The 11,042-nt window shown below is 33.6% G+C and overlaps 1 protein-coding gene across 3 annotated transcripts in view; it reads left to right on the forward strand.

Annotated features, from left to right (window-relative positions):
• Positions 1–7,712, forward strand: part of LOC112970386 (probable methyltransferase-like protein 15) — a 29,024-nt gene extending 21,312 nt beyond the window's left edge. For all 3 annotated transcript variants that reach the window (XM_026074721.1, XM_026074719.1, XM_026074720.1), the window contains one exon: positions 5,619–7,712. In XM_026074721.1, coding sequence (XP_025930506.1) covers positions 5,619–6,064 — 446 coding nt within the window. In that variant the 3' untranslated portion in view covers positions 6,065–7,712. The remainder of the gene's footprint in view (positions 1–5,618) is intronic.
• The last annotated feature ends 3,330 nt before the right edge of the window (positions 7,713–11,042 follow it).

Raw genomic sequence — 11,042 nt, forward strand, 5'->3', positions numbered from 1 at the left:
AGAGGAAGTATTGTTGTTCTTAATAAATTGATGGGGAGATAAGTGTGCAGGAAATTAAAAAAAAAAAAAAAAAAAGCTCACAGAAATGTCAGAAATTTGTAAAGTTTTATTGGCAAGAGATATAATTTTGAGATATAGTGTGAGAAATTTATAAATAGATTTGTATTTCAGAGTTGCCTACAACAGCTTGGGGCTAACTCAGGTGTCCAAGTGATTTCTTTCAGCCCTGTGTTCCAGTTCAAGAAAATACTTTGTTCAAGTTCTTACTGTAGAGCCTGAAGGTCATCTCTACATACTGGGCCAATGAATGAATTCCTACAAAAAAAAGTAAAGTGTTTGGCTTGATATTTTTTTCTGAATGCTGTCTGAAAGGCTTCTAATCCATTTAAATAAGCAGACCTCATTGCTATGGAATTTGTAGTTTACTTGGGGAAAAAGGAGTGTTGTTCTCATAGAATTAATAAAACTTAAAAGTTTAACCATGTCGACTATCTTGTAACCCTCATGCACTCAAATCTTGAAATCTTATCGGACGTCTCATTTTTTATTCACTCCTGTGAACATTGTCTCTTTCTGCAGCACAACCAAACCCCGCTCACTGTTTATATTTCTTCACACAGCTATCTGTAATGATGAATGCTCTGTAAATACTAGATGTCAGTGGTTCTTAACTGAAGATCTGTGAATAGATGTGTGGAAGTCAATTAAGAAGTACTTTCCAATGGCTTTTGCTGTAGCTAGTTGAGTTCTGTTTGGAAATGCTAGGCTTAACAGGATGTGCATTTAACTGTTTAGAAAAATTAATTATTGAATTTTTTCAATGTAATTTTAATATGCTTTTTCTGATCATCTACTTTGATTTCTTTTCAGTTGGTAATATACCTTGTTACCTCTTTCTTTGTGTTCAGAACTTAATTTTTCTCAGTGTCATTTAGATAGGTAATCTATTAGCAGGTTATTTTGAGATCATGTAATCATTTGGACTTGACAGAAATTGATGATGAGCTATTAAAGAAAGTTGAAGTTTGAAAAGAACTAGTGGGTAAAGCCAGTCTCATCCAGATCTGTTCACACTTAGACTTTAATTATCAGTTTGAAATTTGTAATATTGCCTGAATTTCAGATGGGTGTGAATTAACACCATACTAAGGGAGCCTAGACAAAAGGACATTAGTTGCGTCACAGAAACTTATTAAATGCAATGCTAATTCAACAGACGGATTCCTGCAAACAGGTGCAGGATCTGAATTAATTTTTAAACTCTCCCACTCTCATACACTCTAGGGAGTTTAATAGTTCATATTGACAGGCACAGCACATTGCTAATTTCATTCACAAGCTTAAAAATTTCAATATACTTTAACATGTAAGTTTATTAGATTTTTAAAAGTGCAAGTAGCATGAGGGCATCCCAAAACAAAAAATGATAATTTCTCTCACTGGGATTTCAAACCAGTCATCTAGCCAGAAGCATGGTGTTTTTATGAATGAAATCCATTTTACAAGCTTCCCATACAGATTTTTTTATATTATTGTACCTTGTACAGCCTATTACCAGGAAGGATTTTCTTTTAGTATCATGATAATTGGAGGGAGCTGGGTGAGGGATTTTGTTCCTTAGCAGAAAGCACAATTAGGTCATTATTTAGCTATATCAAGATTAACAGTGGGGCAGAAAAATTTTTCACCCCAGCATAGATCAAATCTACTGCCTGTGCTAAAAAGAGGAAGGCCAGTATGACAAAAGTCACAATGACAAATTATATTTATTAGTAATTAGTGATCTCTGAAGACAAACCAGTAAGTCATTGGACTTGAATATGGTTTGAGTTTAGATGTGGGGCTTTAGCTACATAAAGCTGCAACGTGTTACTGTGAATATTAATATTCTGTACTGCTCTATAGGACCTGCAGTGCTATTTGTTCCTGTTCATCTGAGGCATACAAGGCTGTATTATACTTACAGAATATACTTGGGTTTTTATTTATTTTTCTTCAACATATATCATAAGTCTGTATCCTAAGGATTCAGTTTTCAAATCCAACTCTTACTTTACAGATATTTCAAAGCACAGTTAGCTGATACTGTAGGAAGACATGGCGCTCTACAATGGCCATGCATTTAGAAGAACCTTCCTAAGGCACTTTAGTGTTCTAGTTATCCTGGTAGCCTGAGTTTCTCATTTCTTTTATTTGTCCATGCAGTATTGCAATTGCAAAGCACAGAATGGTGTTCATGGTCAGACTGTAAAAAAAACCTGATCAGATATCACTGTGTCATGTCTATTTAGATTTTTACAAAAGCAGTTTCGAAATAGAGCAGATCTTTATATTATTCTTCTTAGTTCAGATAAGTAAAAGATATTTTGATGACATAGAAGATAAAGCTTTCAGTAGTTGACTAAAATTCCAGTATGATGGGCTGTGGAAATTAAAATAAAAGATCTCATTCTAGGCTTCTGCTTTTATGGGTTGGTCCCAAAAAATAGACACAGATCTGTACCTGGATTTCACTCTGCCCTCTTGTGGATTGGCTTCGCTTTTATCTGTGATGCTTTTGGAACCTCAGAACATCAGGAATGGATCATCCCCAGAAAACCAGCAGTATTTTTAGAAAACACTTTAGTATTTAGACTACTAATATATGATACTTAAAGTTTCTGGGTCCTGCTTTGAGAAGTGAACATGAGCTCTGGATAGTAACAGCCCAAAATTGGAAGTATAGAACTGATGTTAAAACTGAAGTCACAGCTGTAAATTTTTCAGCAAATGGCAGGAGAAAAGAGGTCCTGTGTAAAGCTAACAGAATAACACAGGTAGAACTGAAAAAATGCTGTTTTCTAATCCACTAGCTTGCTAGTAGCTAATATTTTTGTAAGGGAACAGTGCCTTTTCATTCTAGTTTTAACTATTTTCAGTAAATGAACATGAGGGGATGGATTTGGTTTTGGAATGGGGGGGTAGAAGAGTGAGATTTTTAAATGTAGGCTTGCAAAAAGCAAGAAATAGGTTTGTGATGTGAAGTCTTTTACGAAAAGAGTAGTTTCTTCTCTCAAGAAACCAACAACTTCTGTAACTTAGTCCCCAAAAATTCTCAGGTGTCAGATGTGACCTTAAATTCTGTTGAAGAAAAATCCTAATGTCTCTTATGGAGACTATGAAGCTATGTGTATTTAGTCACTTAGTGTATAAATTTCAAAGAAGGATATCTGTGTGTTCCTTCTGACTGTGCTACAGAAACATGCATGTCCTGTGGTATTTTGGATATATTACGATTTTAAACCCTGCTCTTTCAATATAATTGATAACTGTCCAAGAGTCCTGAGCAAATTATTAGTATTTGTAGTTTTATTAGTTGAACATTTAAAGGAAATTGTTCATTTTGCTCAGCACAGTGTTCTCTTACGTCTTAAGAAGCAGTTTTCTTCACACATAAATGGCAGTCAGTGGTAGTTTCAAGGACTCCATTTTCAAATTGGAATGTATTTTTAGATATGTAAAGAAATATGGAAACAGATATTGTGCCAAATAACACAAACTTGGTGTCAGTTGGTTTTTTGGGACATCTTACTTTCTGAGATCCTGAGTTCTCCTTTTGGTTCACCCTTCATCAAGTCAGATTTTGTGACTCTGACACTGACAGTGTGAGGGGTTGTTTTCTTATTATTTACAGATTTACACGAAGCACACACTATGGTATTCTCAGAAACAGAAATGATAGTAGCTACCTAGTGTAATTTTTTCTAAAGTTTGCAAGAAATGTAGGAGCCCAATTTCCCACAGATTAAATCTGTTTTGTGAAACAGAATTTTAAACTGAATTCCTATGAACTTCTGGGCAGTGGTTTGTGTTGGGAGAAGTTGATCCAGTTGCTATTTTCTGTCTTGAAGAATTCAGAAGAGAGTAACAGGAAAAAGCCCCGGTTATGCTTTGGGCTTTTTTGGTTGGTTGGTTGGATTTCGTTGTTGGGGGGATGCAGGGGGGTAGGGTGGGGTTTTTTTCATTTAATTCAAGCATTCTTATCAGACTTAGAGGAGGTGGGGAATGTAATTTGGAAAATTGAATATGTAGAAACACATCTTGGATACACCACATATAGGAAAATAACTTAAAATTAAATCATTAGTAACAGTCTCGTCATTGGCCTCTCCCTTTGCTGAACACTGGTAATCAGTGTATGCGTGATGCTGAATGCATATGTTTTCTCACATAATTAAAAGCTTACCTATCAAACTCTGARGAATTCCAGTAATAAAATATTTTGTGACAGCATAGTGGATTATGATATTAGTATTAAATTTTCTTATTGCCTACTTTAGTCACTTTTGTAGATGTGAATTTAGTAAACTCACTTGTTTCAGAGGTACCATACCCCTTTCTTCCTTCTTGCTCCACTATGGAGAATATCATTAACTTGATTATGAATTGCATTTGCTTCAAAACCGTTACTTTCTGATGGTGTAGTTTAGAATAGGCATAGAATTGAGGCATTCTAATACAGGTATATCAGAGGCATTGCCTTACCGCTCATTGGAAATTTTGTTTGGAAGAATAATTCTTTCCCTTTATACACTAGCATTATTCCTTCAATTTACCTTAACCAGCCTCCTGCGTTCACTTACATAATAGATTATAAATTTATTCAGGATTCACAGGTTTTGTAAGACTTTTGCCCTTCAGTCCCTTTGATCCATTGACTTTGACTTCTCTAGCTCTTTGCTCTATACTCAGATAATGAAGATTCAAATACATTAATTAATGCTATAAAAAAGTTTCCACCAAAATTTTCAATCTCTCTTTTTTCTCTCTGCTTCTACAGAGACGAGTATAATTCATTAGATTTTTGGGGAAGGAGGAGGGAGTTTTATGGAACCAGTCTAAATTACTTAATCTTGTGATTTTTTTTCAACAAATTCATACGCTGACACTTTCTGCTGTATAGGCATGTGAGAGAGCAGCTGTGTCAATTGCTTTTCATAAATTTCTCAAGGTATTTTTGTGAATATTTGAAGGAATGAAGACATAGAGGTAAACAATTTTTATACTAACACAAGGATGCCTCTTTTAAGCTTTAAGTAATTAACTGAAAAGTATTTATCACCTGGTAAGAATTGTCTTGCTCTTTTTCTGCCTGTGAATTAATGCATAATAATCTAGAAAGCAACATTTAAAATTTGCGTCTTCATCGTACATTATATATAACTTTTTTGCCTTAAGAGCAAAAAACAAACCACGGCAAAGAAATGCTGAACTATCATTGACTACTCTGAGTTGTAAGGCATAGGATTTATCTAGCCTGTCTTCCTTTTTTCCCCATTTCAGTTTCAGCTATTATTTTGCATTTTAGCTTTGTGAAGCACTTGAGGAAGCAATTTCTATGAATGGTTCTAGGAAAAAACAGCACCCAACTTAAGCCAGCTCAGTTTAATAGGGTTTACTTTCAGAAATGAGAATTCAAAGCAGACAATAACGATGTATTATAAAGAAGGAAGCTCACTACTCTGGGTTCAGTTGTAAGTATACTTCCATTTAAAGTCATCATGCATGAGTGGATCAATGTCAGGATAGCAGTATAGATATAAGAAAATATTAATGTTATACCTTTTAAAATTTGACAGGTGCTTTTCCAGCATCAGCATTGTATGCGCGAAAAGACTTGCTTCAGAGACCTACGCATGTTGCTACCAAAACTTTCCAAGGACTGCGAATATTTGTAAATGATGAGCTCCATGAACTTTTTATGGGGCTGAAGACAGCTGAGAAGTTTCTAAAACCTGGAGGTCGACTTGTAGCCCTTTCTTTCCATTCCCTAGAAGATCGTATCATCAAACGCTTTCTTTATGGAATAGACATGACAGAAAAGTACAATCTTGGCTCAAGGCATAAGATAAGACAAGGTCTAAAAAATTACTCCAAAGATGACGACACAGAAGAATTTCCCTGTGGAAAATCCAACTTAAAGTGGATTTTTATACAGAAAAAAGTTCTCACACCCCAGGCCAAGGATATTCAAACAAACCCAAGAGGGAGGTCTGCCAAGTTAAGAGCTGCTATTAAGCTCTAAAACAAAATGTTTGATTATAAAATTGTATGATTTCCTAAAGTTTTGTTTTCCAGAAAGATAACTGGACAGATAATATCAAATTGAAAAATAAAGTGGAAAAAAAAGGCTGTTGGAAAACATTTCTTTCTTTCTTTTGTGCTTCTTTTTACTTGGGATGTAGTGTTAAAAACAGGGCATTGAAAGGTAAAATATAGGTAGATGAGAGGTTGTCAATAATTATACAAAAAAGACAACATTTTAAAAAAACCATCAAAACTGAAGTTTATAAAAATTACAATTTGAGTGTATTTACACTGTTTCCTTTGGATTTAATTCAGAACTTTGACATTAACAGTCTAAATTCAGTAGCTGATTGAGATGGACACATTTTTACAGGGGTTGATTTCACACACCTAATTCAGATGACTAATTTAGTCTGGAGTATGTTTAAAGTAACCTCAGAATTCACAATATATAAAATTCTGTCTCCTTATTGATTCATTGCATGAATGCCTGTAGGACTATTCCAAGAACTAGTTCTTAAATAAATTAATACCAATATCTAATGTTTTATCCAAGAATTTGTAAATGGGCTTTTACCTTTGTTAATTAGTAAATATTTACATTATCTGAGTGATTAACTGGTTATACAGTGTTTATGACATCTAAATAATGAATATATTTGGGGGGAAAAAAGATGCTTAAAAGTTCACTGTTTGTATGCAGACACTAAAAGCAGCAACAACTGGAGGAAGATTTGTAGTACATAATTTACCTGTGACCCTAACTTCTGTGCATAGATCCAGTCAAAATTTTATGTGTTGATTCAATTATAATAAAGCCATCAAAAAGGGGGGTTTATGGGTCTTATACAGTATTCTCATTTGCTGGTGATGGTTTATTAAGAGTTGCTACTTAGGTAAGTAATAAGTAATTTTTAAGTGGCCCATTGTAACACTGGATTCCTATTTGGATGCTATACTAACTAGTATAACTTGTAACAGAGTGGATTTTTTTGTTTTTTGTTTGTTTGTTTTGATAAAGCTAATTAATATGAAATGGATTTTGCTCTGAGTTTGTATTTTATGTTACAAGACTGTTGCTTTGTTATCTTAAAGGTGACCAGAAAATAGTGCAAGTTTCAACTTCTTTGAGCTCTGACTCATCTCTTCAGAAGAAGAAAAAAAAAAGTCTTTGGATAATCAAATCTGTAGCAGGATTTCATTTCTGATAAACCTGGAGCTTGGCTGGTAGAATAAGAAAATGCAATTTCTGACTCTGAATTAAATGATTACTACACTAGCTTTTGAAAGAAAACTGACTGGGTAATTTCAGACTTGATTTTCATCAAACATCCTCTTTATGTTGATGTAAATATGATTGCTTCACTAGAGTTGAGTCATCAAACATCAACAAGTTGAAATTTAGTTTCCCCATCTATAATAATATGCTATACTGAAATATGTGAATATTGTTTAATTTCTTGGTGAAGCTAAGCCATCTAATGTCAGTGGTATTCTTAGGTGTATATATATCATGACATACATCACTCGTCTGAAATAACAGCTGAATGATGATGGGCACTTCATATTTTTCTGAAATTTCAATATTTTTTCCTACTTTCATTGTATGTGCTATTAAATACAACATTCCACTTCAAATAATATTATTTACTGTTGACATCATAGAGACAATAAACTGTACCTTGAATAGACATTTTTTCATCCAAACATTAAATATAAATAGCTAAAGTTATTTTTGGTTAAGATATCATATTGAAATGTTCTCCAATTGTAAGTTGAAAAAATTGTGCCTCTATAATAGGCTTAGAAGAGTTGTAATGCAGTGTTATGAGTTATTCAGGGATACACATCAGGAACAGAACATCAGTAGAAGCAGGTAAGTATCTGCATCCCAGAAATTATATGGAAGTATTCCTTATTATTATTCCAAATTCCTTATGCTTAAAACTGTTTAAAAACCACACTCCTCCCCTCTGATTTCCAAGGCACAGTCTCTTATGCTTGTTACCAAGATTTGATCCTGTGTTCCTACTGTCGGTTCCTTACCTTTTCGTTTCAAGTTCCACAGCCATGGTGGGACATCAGCCATTGAGCTTTTCTCTGTAGGTGATCTGTTTCATTCCTCGCAGGGTCTCTTTACTTTCTGCTTTGAACTGGTGATCTGGAGAGCACATGGGTTTTAATTACTGTTTGCCTGAAAGCAGAATATTCTGTTTTTCCCAGAAAAACTTCTGTTTATCGTTAGTCTATGTATTATTGCATATATTAAGTGTTTTGTTTTAATTTAGTAGGTGAAGTTGTATTAGGTGAAGAACAGAAGATCTTTACGTGCTTTTCAAGACGCAGGTATACATAGCATATGTTAAACTTTCCTAACATGGTATGCATGACACATTAGTAGAACTAAACATTTTTTACCATAATCAGAAATGTTATCTGTGAAGGAGACAGTATCTGATGAAAATTATAGTCTCACTGAAAACCAAATCATGCTGTCAAGATACAAATTGTACATTGTTTCTAGAATGTTGCCATTCACCCTGAGCAGCGCTCATTTTAATACAGCCAAATGCAAGATAATATATCTAAGGAAAAAGACTCTAGCCCACATTTACAAGAAATATGGCAATACTGTGGTGCTAAACATGACAGGAAGAAGAGAAACTTGAGATATGTAAGAGAAGAATATCAAGTAATAGTTGTAGACATGGTGCTGTTGCCAAACAATAGAGATGTGCAGAGCATATTTCTAGAGTACAACATATTTTTTCATGTCAGTATTTCAGAAGGATGTTGAAAAATTAAAAAAAGGATCAGAAACCAGCTATGTGAGTATTTCTGTGCCTTGTAAACATGCTTTGTATTGAAATGTTATAAAAACTTGATTTAATTGGGTAATCCAAGAGAAGGTAAAGTGTTGATATTTTTACAGGCTAAAGTACCTATCTGGAGAAGAGATCACTGATGGTAGACAGTAGTAGAATACATAGAATAGTTACTTGAAAATTAGACACAGTTATACTGTGAGAAAGGTTTTTATAGTAAAAATAAAATACTTTTTAAAAATACCATTTTAATGTGTAAGCAATTAGCTGTATTTAAAGCCTATTTAACAATATGAGGGCCTTGCGACAGCTGTTACTATTGCTTCACTATTGTTGCCTAAAGAAAATTAAAGTTTCATTTTTTCAGAATGTAAAGGCCTAATCATGTGTTATGCTTTCAATAATACAAACAATTGATATCTTTTTCATTGTTTTTTTTTTAAATCTATTACAAATGAATAAAATAATCTCTCATGAGTCTTTTAGAGTAAAATACAGAGAATGCCTTTTGAGAAAAATTCTTGTTTAAAATGTCAACATTTGTATAGATCTACTAAAGTATTTCACATACGGTAGCTTGAAGGAGAGGATTCTTAATGTAGTACAAATGGAGGAAAAGTTATTTCAGTAAACACTATTAGCAAATGGTTACCTTCTAGTAGCAAATATTGTATAAGACTTTTTGTATATTGCTTATATGCTAATGTATAATACCATTAATAATAAATTAATAAAATTAATAATACAATACATATAATACTATTACTAACAACTTATATAATAATAATGGCTACAGTATTCCTCTTTATGTTGGAAAAGACATGGTTTTAATTGGAGAGTTTATGCTCTAAAGAGCTCACCACTCTGGGGGAGGAACCATGAGAAAATATGTCCTGAGGTAAGGGTGATGGTGCACGTGTGGGATGATTTCAACAAGCAGTCTTAGATACAGATTGTTGTTGATTTTATTTGATTAGTTTAAATTTTAAAATAACTTAGACATTGGTCTTGACTCATTGTTTTGAGTACCACTGTACAAAAGTGCTTGTGAAGAATGAGAAGAATTTGAATGAACAGGAAAGTAATGAACTCAAAGACCAATTAGTTGCTGTCAACCCACTTAACATCCTTATCTCTAGCAAGATTAATAAATGGTTCAGACTTTTTTTTTCCCATGCTCCAAAATCTCTCCAGACAGGCTCCTTCAGTAGAAGTAGGACTGTTTACACTTGGATTGCAAACGCTATTCAGAAGACTATGAGAGTCTCTATATAGGCATGCATTTATTTTTCTCCATATAACAGTTGTTTAAAACTAATCTCTAACTTGAAATAATATGCCATTTTATTTATAATTCTTTCAGAAGTGTAATCAAATGTATAGGTCTTTTTACACCTGAGGTATGCTGGAATTAAAGTAGACTTTTGTGGGTTAATTAAAAACTGCAGTGCTATAGTGAATCTTGTAAATACTTTAAATGAATGTAGAACAATTCCTTCCCTTCCCCTCCTCCCAGCCCCTGTGGAAGACAGAGGAGAAAAATATGTTTAATTAAAAAGTAAGAAGTATGCCATAAAGTTGAACATCTTCTTAGAAAAAATCCATTTTATGGTGAGGTTGAATAATTTAACATCCAATGTTAACAGAATTATATATACCTAGATGCAGTATTCTGTTAGGTTTTCTTTGTTAATTGCCTAATTTTTCCTGTTTTAGGATAACTAGTAGAATGGTAGCTTGCTCCCCATACATGGACGCTGAGCATGATTTCTAGTGCATGTTCACAGGTAATAGGAGGGTAGAGATGCTTCTAAATCCAAGCCTGTATTTTTTTTTTTTCCACTCTGTCTCCTATGCTGTTGGAATTGTGTTTACCTTTCAGAATTGTAATGTGAAATTACCCCCGTATGATTGAGAGGGAGTGGCTTTTCTTTTTTGGGAAACTAATACATGTCCACCCAACTTTATTAAACAACATGGTGTTCAATAGTTTTGTTTCTTTTGACATATTTCACTGATGACATACCATGCTTTCTAATATTGCTATTACATAACTAAAGCAGGAGAAGGGGGAAATATTTGTTCACAAGAAGTTTAAGCTGAAAACACATAGTAAATTATTGGTTGCCTGGATTTCTTACTGTACCAGCG

Source organism: Apteryx rowi, unplaced genomic scaffold, assembly GCF_003343035.1.
Source record: "Apteryx rowi isolate R43461 unplaced genomic scaffold, aptRow1 scaffold_397, whole genome shotgun sequence".
NCBI classification, from domain to species: Eukaryota; Metazoa; Chordata; class Aves; order Apterygiformes; family Apterygidae; genus Apteryx; species Apteryx rowi.